The sequence below is a fragment of the Thermobia domestica genome, chromosome 15 (genome assembly GCF_964235325.1).
Source record: "Thermobia domestica chromosome 15, izTheDome1.hap1.1, whole genome shotgun sequence".
NCBI classification, from domain to species: Eukaryota; Metazoa; Arthropoda; class Insecta; order Zygentoma; family Lepismatidae; genus Thermobia; species Thermobia domestica.
Window position 1 is genome coordinate 44970471 of NC_137468.1, and position 17758 is coordinate 44988228.

A 17758-nucleotide genomic window follows, 5' to 3' on the forward strand; every position below is an offset into this window, starting at 1 on the left:
GAGTAGATACACTGAGCAAAGGAAGAACTTACAATATAATAAGTTACTTGCTTATTATATTGTTTCGGTTCTTATTAATATGAAAATTTTACAAGCATTCTATTATTCTATGAAATTAAAAAAAAAATGAAATTAAAAAAGAGCATGGGATTTCAGCTGTTGTCAAAATGTTATGTGAGTTTGTAGTCTTTCAATGTATAGGAACTCAGTAACTGAATAAATTTCCTACTTTTTACCAGACGTTCAAATTTCCTAGCCATAGCGCGTTGCTTCGAACCTCAGAAGTGTTCTTCTGTTTGTTTCTATATGTGCGTACAAAATGTTGATTACAGAAGCTAATATACGTGTTTGGCGGACATTCTAGACAGTGGGATTAAGCCGATAAATTCAACATTTTACTCCCTTTTTTCCCCTCCTTCCCTTACCTATCTTCTTTAATTTAAATTTTGAATTTCCCTTCGTTACTACGAAAATCCATCGAAAACACACTTGTCAGGATTCGCTCAATGGAGCTTAATTTTGTATTTTGCTTATAATTTTATTATGATTTAAATATTAAGATTTTTCATACAAGAAATGTTTACTAATCACTCAACTTTATTCAAAAGTAGGATGAAAAATGTAATACAGGTCAGGGGTAAAAGTGAATCTGAAAAGGTAAAGAGACGCATGACTTCACACCGTGCCCTGTGCTTATCTTTGCCTATTGTAATTTTTAGGAAGTAAGGGATGCTATGGATACCTTGGAATGGCGTTCCGCCTCATTTTTATTCTTGATACAGGTAAATACGAAATGTCCTGGAGACAGCGTATGCACAAAATTTATTAAGAATGAACATACATAAAAATCTTTCACCAAGAACATATAGCAAGTTGTTGTCAAACCCTCTACGAAAGATCAAATGTTATTCATACACTTTATTACTTAAAATAATCATGGATGTATACTTGATTCAACTATGTTTGGGAATTTGCTTGTGGCTTTTAATATTGCTTCAAATTGTTGTATGAAAAGATTTGTAAATACACTTTGAACGTAATACTGTTCCACTCACTTTTACTGCTATCTATAAGTACAGAATATAAATTGATGCTCGAAGAGACTGTAGAGTGAGCAAGAATTTGAAAGTATCTGGCATGTAATATCAAGTAGGACTCTGGTTTCAAAGTAATTCCGCTGATGTCTAATAGATGGCAGAGAAAGACAGAAACAACAGCGTCGTTTCTTAATTAAACAACAGAGCTTGCTGTGTTTATGTGTTTCATTATGAGGGGAAGCTTCCATTGAGTAGCACAAAAGTAGGAGTTAATTGGAGTGGAAATTGCTCTAAGTACAATGACCTTTTAAGTCGTAAAATTAATTACCGTCTTTGTTTTGAACAAAACTATTTTGACACGAAGGGCAGTGTTTTGTTTTGTTTTAAAAAGAAAATAAGCAGAAAATTTATATTATCCTTTTAATCCATTTTCATTGTTTTAAACTTGTAGGTATAGTCATACTTCCTTTACGGAATAACACAAACTTATTTCCTCGGAATTTCGCGTTTGTTGAGAATTATTCGTTACAATTGGTTTGGATTATATTTAAGTTTAGTGTCTTGCTCAGCAGCAAGGCTATATGAGACGTGGATCTATAGCTTAACGTGGGATCCGAATCACATGAACTTCCGCCAGGAATCGAACCCAGATGTTCCACGCCAAAGACACGAGGGAGTTATTCAAGCAATAGTTTCCCTATAGAAATTAGAATTTTTTCAATGGACAAGAAAATCATTAAATTATTTTTTTAGAGGGTACGCAGAAATTTATTTCACAGAGGAAGTAAAAATTTACAAGGATAAATTAGGCCTATACATAAATTTGTAAAATTACACCTAAAATTCGATTAAATTTACAGATAAGTGAAGATTTCGGGGAGGGGGGATTCGGACCCTGGAACCCAGTCCCTGCTACAGGGTGATTCGTAACCACCGTGTATAACTCACTGTTGAGTGCCGTACCTCATTATCTTGCTGGAGGGTCGAATTTCATGAAGTATCCATATAAGACCTTAGGACGGGATTAATGACATCACGCTGATACGACGCACTTGTTATACTCTTCTGAATGAACAACAAAGGTGTGCAGGACGTGTAGTTTGTCAGTATACAGTTAAGAAGATCTGGTAGGATCACTAAATGGATAACTCAACTGCAATATTAATACCTGGAGGTAGAAACTCCAGGCGCCACGCGCTTTCGGTCTTCTATCTACAACGGCAGTAGGGCTACTCGAATGTTATTCATATGTTCTCAAGCATATTATATATTATTCGTGGCATTAAAGTTTGCGTAAGTTCGTTTCGTAGGGTGTAGCTGTACATTTAAGGGTGCTACATTTTTGCAGTGGGCGGGTGGATTTTTTTTTTTTTTTTTTTTTTTTTTTAGGTAATAGGGAAAATTGTTGAAACGGATCTTGTAAAGAGATTGCTACATAATCTACAACCGTATAAAGTTACATGGATTTTAAATCCGGGAAGTAACTTGAAATATTTTTATTTATGTTACTGATCATGGAGTCAGTGGTTTGAATCTACCGGTAGGAAATTTTTAAATATAATATATATCGGTCAACGACGGTCCACCGTTTTATCGTTTGAGGTCCGCTAGCTATCTGCGGATTGGGAGCTTTATATTTTGTCAAGGAAGTTCATTTTCCTTTAGAAATTTACACCTTCTCCTCAGCCAATGGCGCGTAGGTTCCTGTAAACTTGATTGGATCATCAGACAAATATGGTGGGCGGACCCAACCGCCTAGAGATTGCTATTTTTTTCGTTTCTCTCAGAAAGTTATAGCGTGTCTTCTGTAGTTTTTTTTTTTTTTGTATATATATATATTAACATATTTGTGACGGGCTACGAAATTGTATTTTTGTATTTGAAAGATTTTGTATATTTACGTGTAGATATGTCTACAAGTTTATCTCCTTTTCAGGGCCGGATTTAAGCCAATAGGACTGATTGTTCACACCTAAGGGAGACCGCGCTGGGGTATAATATACTATCAGCTTGTCCAGTACTAATAACAACACACTGCAAGTCAGCTAGCAATGTGAGGCTGACCAAAATTGTTCCCAATTCGTACCGCATCTCCTAATTCCAATTCTGGTCTTTTCCTCTCTTTTTCCGCTCTACGCGTACGATTACACCATTTCTTTCACACGAAAATTTCTCTTATTGTGTATTTTGCTACTAACTTTACTGAAAAGGTAGAATCCTCTAAACAGCCTCTCCCTAAATAAAAGAGAGGATTAACACAATAAGTTTATGTCTGAAAATTGTTCAGGGTCACGCAACCCATGAAAAGTGTTACAGAAGATGTTGAAAATGGATACCATTTACTGCTTCATATTTGTGCACCTTTTAATCATGTTTCTGAACTGGAACGTTAGACATGAAATGTTGTCCACAGTTTGTTGATTGTTGGTCTGTATTGCTTCCAAAATATGAGAATGAGTTGTATAAGATGCTAACTTTAGATATTCCCATAACAAAAAGGCTGGTGAAGTGAAATCAGGAGACCAGGGTGGCCGCAGTGGCTTTGAAATGGTGCGTCCTGGTAACACCTATTCAAAATACCCAGCATGATCACATGAACAAAATAGGAGGTTACTCTATTCTGTTGAAACAATGCCCTTTTCTTCTTCTTAACAGTCAGAATAGCAAAATAATTGTTGATCGTTGTGTGGAAGGACAAAATGAAGTAAAACTTCGAAGGGATCTAACAAGTTTCTTGTTTTCTGGAATTTATCATACATAATGGATGATTTCCTCGGAGGCACCTTCTCAGAACATGCCTCTGCATAGGGTGATACGGTGGTAATTTTGTAAGTTAAACTTCTAATGTTCTCTTTCAAAATGAAAATTATTTCACCCAGTGTGAACACCACGCTGCTATGGTATTATCACCATCTGTCAGCTGCAACAAAACAATAAAAGATGAAACATATTAAACGCCATGAATTGCGTAACTTTTTCAATCACTCTGTATAATCCGTATAATCAAGTAATTCCTCTGCAAGCTATTTTAAAATATTATTGTTGTTGTGACAGAATTTGTTAAAATATGGAGCAGTTTGGAAATTAGATTTCATAAAACCTCTATTAAAACATAATTAATTTGGAACGTGTACACAAGAGTACCACCCTTCTTTTTCTTTCATTATTAAAAAAAATAATAAAAAAAACTAAATGATTCCCCTCTTCTGAAACGAGAAAACATCATTAATTTATCCCCGTTCTCATAGATCAATATTGAATTAAATTTTAGCATATGTTGGGATAGATATTAATTGGTTATCTTTATTATTATAATGGAATAAAGAAGCAAAGAAAATAATTTCTCTCATTGAATTTTAAACGAGCTGGCAATGTGATTTCGAAGGTAGTGTAATAACGTTTATTTTAGCAAACCCATAAACCAATTAAATACACCTACTCACTCGCTCTATGTGAATCAATATGAAAAAAGAAAATATTTTCATTGAAAATGGACAAAAAGAGCTGTCTAAACTCTATCTTGGGATAACATTCCCTGCTGATCTATTGACTAGCGCATACGCCTTCTCGACACGTGATCCCGAGTCCAATTTCTGGTGGCAAAGGTTTGAAATAAACTTTGAACCCATTAGAGCAGTGGCGGCTTTAGCGGGTAGGACGGGTAGGCACGGGCCTAATCAACGTTTTGAAAAATATATAAACGCTAAAAGATACAATAAAGAGTAAATATATTTTTAACTATTTCTGTTAATGGTAGATAATTATTTAACAAATAGCATCAACCACTACTGTAAAAGTAATTTCATACTGTCATTAATCAATCATATATGTATATGTATCCATAAGCGATGGAACGAGACTACCCAAAATTAAGATCCTAAAGGCGCCCTTGCATTAGGGACATGTATTTAATCTTAAATTGTATACTTATCGATTACTTTCAACGTTTAAAAGGAACGCTATACTTAAGCAAAGAAACAAATTCTATCACGCGATTCTATGCAGTACATGAGAATTCAGCTTTAGGAAGATCGGTAAAGATTATCTCCCTATAATTTCGTGAGGTGGTCGGAAACGAAACAATTGGATATAGTAGGTATATATATTTGTTCCTATATTTTGTTTGTGAGAACTGTTAATACAATTGGATTAACTGAGGGGGGCGCGGTGGCTCAGTGGTAGAGCGTTCACCTCCGGTGCTTGGGGTCCCTGGTTCGATCCCAGCTCGCGCCGTTTGGACTTTGTGGTGAACAAACACCGTGCTCGTGGGTTTTTTCGGGGTTCTCCCGTTTCCTCCCACTTTCTTCATTCCACCATTTCACTCATCTCTCATCATCACCGTCTCCTTTAGCCTAACCGGCATAACCGTGGGACGTAAAACTTAAAGATTTTTTGGATTAACTGAAATTTAACGCCCTTTTCCACCAATATAAGACATGATGTTCAGACCTTATCTTGGAAGTAGATCTAAACCATGGAAATCGAATCTCGGATCTTTCTCTATAAAAGCAATACTGAACATTAGGGATGTACACGAGAAGAGACGAGACAAAATTTTCTTGACAAAATTCGAGTCGAGACACAGTACTTTCAATAGAGAAATATACCGGTACATTTTTCGAGTAGAGGCATCACTTTTACAAGCACATTTTTGAGACAAGTCAGTCTCAAATCTCGTTTCGTGCACATCCTTACTGAACATTTCGCCAGAAACCAACTCCTGAAAGATCAAATAAATTATTATACATTAGTTCCCTTCAATCCAAAATCTGTGATTTTAAGAAGAATGGCCAACTCATTTAATAAAATTTGAAACTCCTACCAGTACGCAAGCATAAATTTTAAAGTTCGATAAATATTATTTGCACACAGAGAAAAAATCCGTTCTCCGGATAGCGGTATATGGTACAAATATGCGGTTTCCTCTTGCTTACTATAGAAATCAGTACGGAGCATACGTTATCCGTATGCTACATAGGCACTGTCCTTAGATATTACCTCATGCCGTTGAAAAATGTCTGACATCTAACAGTTTTCCGTATATCACATGCATATACTTATGTTACCTTCGTCAGCTATATGTTATATACGTCCATTTGTATGTGAGATCCCAAAAACTACAGGAATTACGCATGTAATCTGTCTTTTTAAGTACGCCACCTACATTTTTTTCTCAGTGTAGTATTTTTGACGATGTGTCTATTTTGAGGCTAAAATATTTGGTATTAACTTGGCAAGGAATTGCCAATACTATTTTATTTTATATTTTTTTTTCAGTAAGTAGGCTACTTTGTATGCAATATGTGTTTGTTTGATAAGATGCCGTATTTTTGCCATTGGGTTTTCAATGGCACAGAAATAAATATTATTATTATTATTATTATTATTATTATTATTATTATTATTATTATTATTATTATTATTATCAAATAAAAGGAAACCCTCGACTCACACTCATCTTCACGGCGCAGTACTTCCTGTCTGATTGTAAGAATTCCTATATTTTTTGCATGTCCACTAGCTTCAACTGTCAGCTGCCAAATAACACTAGATTTGATACACTGCGACTCATATACCCCGAGATTTAGAACACTATAACACCATGCCGTGCGCAGAAGGTTCAATAATTTTTAGATGATTTGATATTAACGTTACACGAATATTGAAGTTGAAACAGTTGTTTGTTATCCCCCTTCTTCTTAAAAAAAAGGATATTATCACATTTTTTTTTAAAAAAAAATCTTTTTTAGGGTCTGAGAAACAGGGTGTGTCCTTCTAAAATAATAAGTCCGGTAACCCTAAATAACTCTAACTTATTTCAAAAAAAGGATTGAATTCTAAAAATTAGTTAAGTCATTTAATTTCATCAGGTAATGTTCCTTTGTATTGTTGTCTTTTCAGTTGAAAACAAGCGAATCACAATTTTCTGTGACACCAGCCGAAGAATTAGAGGACGTAACATCTCAGTCTCAGCTGATCAACTACGGAGGCGCTGCTTTACCCAATCACACATCTAAAGGAGCGAACGGAAGCATCATCACTATGACTCTGCAAAACAATCACTTAATAGTGGAGACTGAGGAAAGAGGGGTTAGTATTATACATTGATTTTTTTTTACACCTTAGCAACACATTTAGTAAGCCCAACGTTGACTAAAAATCAGACAAAAATTAAAATTAAATTAATTGTAATTGCTAAAATTAAATTGAAAATACGTTGGTCCAACATTGACTAATGGTCGGGATAGTTGGGAATTGATAATTGCTAAAATTAAATTGAAAATACTTTGGTCCAACGTTGGGTAATGGTTGAAGTGATTGGGAACTTGTAATTGCAAGAAAAGATTATAAAATACGTTGGTCAATGGTCGGAATGATTGAGAATTGATATTTGCTAGAATTAAATTGAAATTATGTTGTTCAACGTTGGCTAATCTTTGGAATGATCGGGAGTTTATAATTGCAAAGATTACTTTGGTCTAACGTTGATTAATGGTCGAAATGATAGGGAATTGATAATTTCTACAATTAAATTTTAAAAAAAAAACGTTGGTTCAATGTTTGTTAATAGTCGGAATGATTGGGTATTTGTAATTACAAAAAAATGCAAAATACGTTGTCTAATAATCAGAATGATTGGGAATTTGTAATTGCTAAAAGTGAATTGTAAACAACTTGGGTTTAACGTTGGCTAATGGTCGGAATGATTGGCAATTGATTGACAATTGCTAAAATTATATTTAAAATGAATTGGTTCAACGTTGGTTAACGATGAAAATTATTAGGAATTTGTAATCGCAAAAAAATAATTGCAAAACACGTTAGCTAATGGTCGGAATGATTGAGAATTGATAATTGTAGAATTAAATTGAGAATAAACTGGTCCAATGTTCGCTACTGGTCGGAATGATTGAGAATTCATTATTTCTAAATTGAAATTGATCGTACATTGGCAAATGGTCGGAATGATCGAAAATTTGTAATTGCAAAAGTAATAATTTTAAAATACATTAGCCAATGGTCAGAATCGTTAAGAATTGAGAATTGCTAAAGTTAAGTTGAAGAAACGTTCGTCCAATGTTGCCAAATGGTCGGAATGGTTGGGTATTTATAATTGTAAGAATTAAATTGAAAATGCAAGAGCACAACATAATTTAACCAACCAAAACTTTTTCATTTATCCAACGGTTCCGACGTTGCGCTCCCAATCACAGTTTTATTTCTTTTGCAGGGATTACATTGGCAAATGTTGGCAAAGCGGTCAATTATAGTATAGAACCAATATTGGCAGTTGACTATTCTACCGTTTCCCATTATTGATTCTACTGCCTGTGTTGTTAGGGTATTCTGTGTAATGAATGACTTACACAGAGAGAAGTATCTAGTTTTAACTCCTCTTTCGACAAGATCTCATGAAAATATATATATATTTTACCATATTAGGATAAATACCAAAATTCTTAAAAGATATGAACTTGGGAACTTGACTTGCCCTTCTTGATGAAGTTCTGTGCACGACAATGAGTGGAATTACGTACATTAATACAAGAAACATACATTAGAAATTATAGTGCCGTGCAGAGTAAAATCAAGCATAATATTTTTTTTTTTTCTTTGTAAACGTTTTGAAAATTCACCCCCTTTACTTGACTGTAATCATTGAATATGTTCGGAAGGACTGCCTCATTTGTTTTAAAAAATGGGAAAGTTATTGTTAAGCTTGTTTCTTTAACTGAGAGTTAAATTCACACGTCTTCCCAATGACTAATTATCAGTCTAGGTTACATGAGAAAGTTTGAATAAAAAAATCACAACATGTTCCAGGAAAATCCAATAACACTTGCTGTTATTTATTTATTACCAGTTGTCTATTACAACAAGGTTTCTCAACCTATTTCATATCACGGCTCTCTTTTATCACACATCCTCTTGCCAGCAACTCCCATTAGTAATGTCCGGTTTGCAATAAGCTTTTCATTATTGGTGACTAATCGCTTACAGCTGTGTCATGTGTGTAACCTTCATTTTGAATTGTATTTTAATATACGGTTTTTGTTGTGCATATTCTGTATATACTACTTTTCTTGTATTTCAACGTACAGTTTTTCTTCAGTTTTCTCCTCTTTTATTCCGATTGTTTTCTTACACGATTCTTTTAATATTTTAAAATTTTAACTTTTTTTTTTTTTGCTCTTATTTCACAGTAAGCATAAACATAAAAATACGTCTGTCAGAATAAGAAATTTAAAAATTTCTGTAGGTTTTCTCGAATTTTTTTTACATTTTCATTCCACTAATTTATGTCATAATCATTTGTCCTCCATACAGTGGCGGATCTAGAAGATAAACCTGGAGGGAGGTGCAAGCGAGAACCCAGACAAATAATTTTCATTCGAAATCCGTTTACACACTTCGTTAACAGGTACTAGGAATAAAAAAAAATGAATAATTTCTTTCACCGGTTAAGGTTAGACATGAAGTATGAATTAGCAATTAATAAGTTATAGGCATTTACAGGTACGATAGCTTAATAGATTAGTCACAAGACATTGTGCTTTATACATGGCAAAAATTTGTAACTAATATTCTAGCTAGAAATTGCCGCATTATCCTAGATGTGTTCAATAAATAATAAAAGGCAACATTTGCTATAAACTTTTGAATATATATATATATATATATATATATAATAGCTTTAATTATTTTTTCCACTGAAAAAACTGCGAAGGGTCATAGGGTCCGCCAGCTCCAGTCTAAATCCACCACTGCCTCTGTAAACCGAAAGGAAATATATTCTAAATAAATATTTCATTTTCAATGCATCATCTTTAATACAACCTACCCCCCCCCCTCCCAGCTTACGCACTGGGGAGACTTGTTGTTAAGTGCTGTTGCTAAGATTTAATGTCAATTGTTTGTCGGTTCCCTAACACGCTCTACTCATCCCTGTTCTTCTAATGATGAAGTTGTATGAAGCTGAAAACTTGCTTTCGCCATCACCTCCCTCTGAGCAGGAAATAGAGAAACTTGTTCGTAGCAATCCCCACTGTTTCATCTGTTCCCTCCCTCCCTCCCGACCTTCCACAAGCAATTGTTGTTATTCCATTGTGTTCTACATCCTTCTCATGTTATTTCCTGTTCCTTGCAAACAATTCCCTATTCCTATTATCCCTCCTCCTAGTTTATTCTTCCTTTCATCATCACATTCTGTCTGTCTCTATCACTTCGTGCGAGAATCTACTTACTAAGGGAAGTTCAGGAAAGAACAAATTTCTCGTCGCTGGATAGGGAAATGGTGCGAGGATTGTAGAACAATGCAGTTACTGAATCTCAATAAAATAAAGAGAAGAGATACAACAGATTCATTGTCAACAAGAAGGAAATTCTACAAACGATATGCCCTCTATTTAGGGAAAGAATGTTCATTAAAGGTGGAGAGATACAAGTTTTACTTGTTACAAGATTCAGACAGATATTAAAATGAACTTGTTCAAAGATAGGGAAGTATATTTAAAAGGTAAGATATTGTTTTTACGTAGAGGATATCATATAATTATCCTCTAGTAACTTATTAAGGTTAAATTAAGAAGTTGCAGAAACTTACAAACTTGAGACTTGCTATGTATTTGTTAAAAGATCGTTTAAAATTAGAAGTTTGGTGTTTTATTCTTTACTAACCAGTATTTCTCAAACTTGCGGGTCACTTCTGTTAATTAGAATGTTCCATGGTTCACTATACTCTTGTTCCATTTGAAAGCATATAAATACAATAAAGAGTGCATATGATCCATGCTAAATAGAAGGTCTTAATCTGCACTAGCTGTATTTACTTATGCTTCTTAACAACTTCTTAGAAAGTATAGCTAACACAGGTCTACAAGTAGGAGGGATATACTGAAAGTCGTGAGCAACATTTTTTCACAACCGTAGTCTTTATTTGTAAGTGAAACCAAATATGTAGTCTCATCCTACAGACGTTTCTTTCACTTTTCCACATAATCTCCGTTTTTTTGCACATATTTTCCCCATCGTTCTGCAAGTTTAAAAATAACCTTGGGATAGAATTCCGTTCCAGCCGCTCGTGGACACTGACGTACTTCTTGTTGAATATCCTCAAGTGTCCCATAGCAATGGCCTGTCATCTGTTCCTTTACAAAACCATATCGGGGCTGTAGAGAGAATGTGGAAGTGTTTCCAACCCAAATCTCCTGCTATACTCCATAGTCGCACGTGCAGCATGCGAAAGCGCATTATTCTGTTGAAGAATGGTCTTTCTAGGACGTTTATCACGCAAGGAACGACGGAGCTTCAAAAGTGTCTGGATGTAGTGGGCAGAATTTATGGTTTGTCCTGGCTCAAGAAAGTCGACCAGAATGCGACCCTGTGCATCCCAGAATACGCTCGCCATAACTTTCCCTGCCTATTGCGCTGTCTTCGCTTTGTTCTTCGGTGGTAAATTCAAGTGGTGCCATTCCATACTCTGTCGTTTTGTTTCAGATTCATAATAATGTAATCAGCTTTCATCTCCAGTCACAATACTTGTCAAAAAGTCATCATCTTCATGTCGAAATCTGTGAAGAAGGCTTTGGGCAATGCTTAGTCTGTGACGTTTGTGTCCTCGGTTAATAAATGTAGGATCCACGGGCACAAACCTTTCGATAACCTAAGCTGTGAATCATTTCTTGCTCCGCACTATGTCCATCTCCAAGTTTTGCATTGATTTTATTCATAGTGATACGCCTATCTCCCCTAATCAGCACATCAACCCTTACCTTGTTACGTTCCGTAGAGGCAGTTCGAGGGCGCCCGCTGCGCATAGGCGTGCGGAACGTGGGTGCCATGGGTGCCTTGGCACCCCCATTAGACAAACTTTTTTATGTAGAATTATTACAAACTGAGAAGAGATTACGTGTAAATTATTTCCCGTCTGCATGTGTGTCATGCGTCGCCAACGAAGCGTCGGGTGCAATAACGCTATCTTAGGGGAAAGGGGGGAGGACGACATTCCATATGGTGGTACTTTAGATCTGGCACCCACATTCCCAATGTCCTGCGCACGCCAGTGCCGCTGCGAGGCTTATCTTCGATACCTCCTAACACTGCTGACACCCGTGCTCACATCTCCATAGGCAGCCTGCAGTGAATTTTAGAAGCAGATTGAACCTCTTTAACAAGGAATTCGTTCAAAGCACGCTATCGAAACGAAACATCGCTACCCGTCATTTTGGAAATCCTGCCTATGGTCACGTGCTACCATCAAAAAGCCTCACCGTCTGGAAAGAAACAAAGAAAGAAAGGTCTGTAGATTGAGATGGTATACTTGATTTCACTTACAACCAGGGATGGAAAATGAACCGGTTCTTGTGAAAACGCTCCGAACAGGTTCCGATATTTAGCATGGGTTCTTGGTGATTGAACCGGTTCAAAAGTGGGCCACAACCGGTTCTATTTCCATTACTGCTTACAACTAAAGATTACGGTTGTGAAAACTTGTTGCTCACGACTTTCAGTATGCTCTTCGTACAAGCACGCTACTAATATAAGCAGGCACGTAGCCAGGATTTCGTGAAGGGGGGGGTCCGTGACATGAAATACCGTGGTCACCACACGAGGGGTTTGATCATTCTAAACTATTTTACTGGAACATGTATTGGTTCTTTTAGCCAAGATTTCATAACGAGAGGGGTGGGGGAGATGAGGCGTGACATGAAATTCTGAAGGCCCAGGAGCTCGATTAATCTAAACTACTTTACTATCAACATATATTGGTTTGTTAGGACAATAAAATCAGGATATGTTGGTAAGTATTTTAATAGCAAACTATGAAGAAATCTCGAGTGAAAGAATAAAAAAAAACGTATTGAAGAAGACTTTAGAATATTTACGTTGTTCCTTTGTTCATTCAAATATAACAATTTTCCTTTTATTATGACCTCAACTATTATGAAAAGTACATATTCAATAATGTCTTGTAAAATATTTTACAATAACTGCGTTCCTTTCTGTGTTGAATCAAATGTTAACAGAACTTTCTTTCCACATTTTTTTGTTTTTATTATTTCGTCAACTACTGTCGATTCCAAATGACAGGTTAAAAGAGCAGTACAAAATTGTTTTTGAAATAACATGTTTAATACTGCAAGGATGTGATGACGAAAAATTTTGATAAAAATTGTCCACGTTGTTACATAACGGCACTATGCTTCCGGACGCTTGAAATCTCCCTGACTAGCAGCAGAAATTCTGAGAATTCCATAACTTTTCAAGAAATCTCAAATTTCCTGACTCTTCCAGGATATCTCGCTCACCTCGCCACCATGTATTTCATTTCAATGTAATACAAATCTCTTCATAAGAAAGAGTAACCAAAAGCTTCCTGTATTATTTTTATTTTTAACGCTGATCTTCCTTTTTCTCATTTAATTTTGTTTCATCCTTCCTGATTTTTTTTTCATTTCTGGTCTCGAAGGGGGGGAGGGGTTCCGGACCCCCCTTGGCTACGTACCTGATATAAGTAATATACGATAGTTGGATTTTTAAAAAAAGGAAAGAAATTGCAACATTGCTATAAGTCGTAGCTTTGTTTAATGCACAGATGAATACCTGTTACAATGTAGTTTACTCTTATCTCTATCATTTTCTGCCACACGTGTGGAAGGTGTTGTACACCGGCAGCAAGTCAGTCTCTGTCGATGTTCCGCAGGGACCACCATATAGACGATGGCTTCTCGTGTGTTGTATTGTTTCCCGCGAAGTGATTTCTTCATTTAGGTCAGTGATCGCCAAACCGTCATTCGCCAAACCATCATACCTGTGACGTCTTGATGTAGTGTTGCCAACGCTTGAGGATAGACCTATATGGATTCCTATATGAATCTTGGATGTAGAAGAATACATAGAGTACACGATTCGAACTAGTTAAAACCAAAATATGAGACCACAAACAAGAATATAATTACTGAAGTACGGAAATAAGGGATCTTAGCACAATGCCGAAGTAGTTTTGCCCAAGTGGAAAATGAGAATATTATCCAACACAACACAAAATTTCATATAGAAGACCGAATTCATATAGGCCTATCCTCAAATGTTGGAAACACTGTACATCACGATTTCACAGGTATGTTTCTACTCATAATTAGATTTTCTAGACGTTATAATTTGTATTCCGTGTCATTTGACAAAACTTTATTTTGTGCTCAGTTGGCAAAACTGCATTACATATGATGTTATTGAGCATGCCTGTGGATACAATGTTTGCTTACTATACTTTTGTGTCAATGTCATTTTGATTACTTTAATCATTTTGAAGTTCTTTCTGTGTCAGTGTATCTTTTGCATTGCTATCTTCACATGATTCTAGATCCTTCTTCCCTCTGTATCTCCTGTATTTCTGGGTGTCGGCCTGTAAAACTTTGGATTTCTCACTTTTCCTCACTTCTCTATCGATTGCACATTGCTTGATTGGGCAATGCTACTATCAATATAAGATGTTCCCTTGAGCTTGAGTTCCCTGTGAGTTGACGCTAAGGACAGAGAGCGTTGACGACAATAACTCCTTGTTTCTCCATTCTCAGCCTTATCTCACAGTTGATTCTACGTATACGTTATGTTCTTCATGTGTATATTAGACATTTGCTAACTTGAATAGTTTGATTTCATATTAGACATCTGCTAAATTGGATATTTTGGTTTCATATTAGACGTTTGCTATCTTGGATAGTTTGATTTCATATTAGACATTTGCTAACTTGGATAGTTTGATTTCATATTAGACATTTGCTAACTTGGATAGTTTGATTTCATATTTACTAGAAATGTAAGTTTGTAGGCAATAAATGAATGTTTTTGGTAGTTATTTCGGTTGGTAGCTCACAGTAGGATTTAGAAACGGTTCGGCAGCCCAGAAGCTTCATAAGTTTGGCAACCACTGATTGAGGTAAAAAAAAAAAAAAAAAAAAAATCGTCACGAACTCCCGGAAGATATTGCTGTGCGCTGTGCATACGTGCTAATTTAATCTTGATCCATACACGTTGTTCGTCTTTCCGAAATAGATTGTTATGGTGTTTCCTTTCCAGAATTTACGGTATTGTATCTTTATTCTAACATGCAGTCATTACTATTCGTCACACTTCATTGTCTCACATTCTCTTATCAGCTACGGAACTCGTGTAGTGCTGACTCTGGCGTCGTTAGCTTTTTAAACCTACGGGGGGGGGGGGGGGGGGCGGATCGGATGAATCAAAATTCTCTTTCCGACAAAAGTTATATATATAAAGTAGTATAGTTTCTTTAAATATATTTGACTAAAATCTGGGGGACGCGTGCCCCCGTGGTGCTGAGGCACACAACATACTGATGTGAGGAAAATGTTGCCACTACTTTTATCCCACCTATGTATTATCAATTCACTCACTGTGTTAAAATATTCCTTTCTTTTTCGTTTTTTTTTTTATTTTTCTTTTCCTTCTCTTTCTTTTTCTTGCGTGAGAATTTTCGTGTAACAGACACAGAAACGCTGTTTTGAGTTGAATGGTAAAAGCTCGCTTACGCTTGCTTTATTAATAGTAATAATAATAGTACAGTTTTTTCTTAACTTCAGCCCACAATATAAGATTGCTTTTAGGGGGATTGTGGAAACTGAAGACAAACACACAAATCATAACCCTTTCTTCCTTTCTATGAAAAATATAATATTCCTGCGTTTCCATCCCGTCTTCGAATAAAGACACATTTTTCATTCCGTCTGGGCTTCTTCAATATCAAGGCGCCACATAGATATTCAAGATTTCATTACGTTTTATTTTTAGATTCAGGGAAAAAGAACTATTCAATATGGGAATTCTATTATTGATTACGTTTTATTTTTTAGATTCAGGAAAAGTATTAAAAATATGTTTGGTATCATCTGTTACATTTTATTTGTATTCTAAAATTGTTTGATTCATACCTCAGTAGTGTGCTGTACTGCTTATTGTTTCCAGCTTCTTTGAGGAAGTTGGGGGTATTTTAAGCCATTATAATCAAACTTCCACAAAATTTCAACGTAACTTACAGTCCCATTCGACATAGGTGTACGAAACAATAAGGAACATCATAGTGTACACACGTTAAGAAATTTGGTTGAAGGGTGGAGGGGTAAAAGTGAGGGGAACGCGGGATGACGCCGTTCCTCCACTTTCAAAACACATCTTACGGAGTCCTTTCACTTCCAAAAAATTACAATGGGCAAAGATAGGCACAGGGAATGATGTGACGTCATGCGTCCCTCTACCTTTTGAGATCCACTTTTACCCCTGGTGAAGGTCTTTTAATTTTATTTTAGCGTATTCCACGAACAAATTACGATCTTGTATCCTGTGCATTATACTGACCTGTTGATCTCAACATTGTTGCGGGTAATCTATCAACCAAGGCTGATATTCATAACTACTCCCATAGAAATACATAGGGAACCGATTTTTGATTGTCCACATTTTGGGATCAACTGGGTAGTTCACCTCCATTAACGAGCTCGATTAATAATCTCTACATCTTGCAAAAAAAAAAAAAAAAAAAAAAAAAAAAAAATTGATGATGATTCAACAAATAATATTTGAGATCTTGTCTTCGGACAGACGTACGAACAGACTAAACATATGAGCTTTGGTAAACTAAACTTCTCGGAAACTCATTCCTCAATTCCTGTAATTTCTAGATGTATCTGATTTAGGTAATATCGAGTAACAAGTTTATAACTAGTTATGGCTGACAATGTATTAGAGGTCTGCACGGGTTCGGGCTCAGGCCTACAAAGCATATATAACTTCGGGCCCGGGCCGGGCTCGTGCAGTAAATTTTTAAATATACAACGATATTTCTCGGGTCTTTTCGGGCCTAACTTTGTAAATATATATTGCACCGTTCTTTCTGGAGAACTTTTAAAGCACAACTGCAAAATTAAACCTCTAATTGCTGTAAATAAAAATACAATTTTGCGTTAATTATTAAGTTTCTGTAATTCGGGCTTATTTCGGGCTCATTTGATTATCATACGAGCTCGGGCCGGGCTCGGGCGTAAATGCTAAAACATATTCCTGACTCGGATCGGGCCTAACATTGTAAATTCACGGGCCGGGCTGGGCTCGGGCTAAAAATTCCGGTCCGTGCAGACCTCTACAATTTATACAATTCAGAGCTAGCAAATGATCCTTCGTGTTATTACGAACAACATTTTCTATATTTTATTTTTTTCCTCTTCATCCTGCTCCTCTCCTTTCTGCTCCTCTTCATCCTGCTCCTCTCCATCCTGCTCCTCTTCATCCTGCTCCTCTCCTTCCTACTCCTCTTCATCCTGCTCCTCTTCATCCTGCTCCATGAATTCGCGCGAGTGAACATTATATTTAGATTCTCTGAAGCAAGAAGTTTCCACATAACAAAATTTGTCGTATTTATATCCACCAACTCAGAATGAGTTGAGTTGAGCTGATTTTGAGCTTAACGTCGCTTTCAGCAGCGAGGTTATATGAGACGTTGACCTAGTGATTAACGTGGAATCCGAAACCACTTGACCTCCCGCCGGGAATCGAACCCGGGTCTCCCAACTCAGAATGAATATACAGTAATTATCAAATAGCCGTTTCCCTAACCGTTGGGTACGGTGGCGTTGTCCGGTAGATGCAGCTCTTTTAGAGGCGAGATCTAGTATGGTGATGAACGGACAATAAATATTATGAGGTGT

General features: G+C 36.2%; 1 protein-coding gene across 1 annotated transcript in view; it reads left to right on the plus strand.

The window, feature by feature from the left end:
• The window catches only part of LOC145671015 (uncharacterized), a 691049-nt gene that overhangs the window by 637234 nt on the left and 36057 nt on the right, over positions 1–17758 (plus strand). Inside the window, exon 5 of the mRNA XM_081739659.1 lies at positions 6939–7127. Within this exon, the coding sequence (XP_081595785.1) occupies positions 6939–7127 (189 nt within the window). The remainder of the gene's footprint in view (positions 1–6938; positions 7128–17758) is intronic.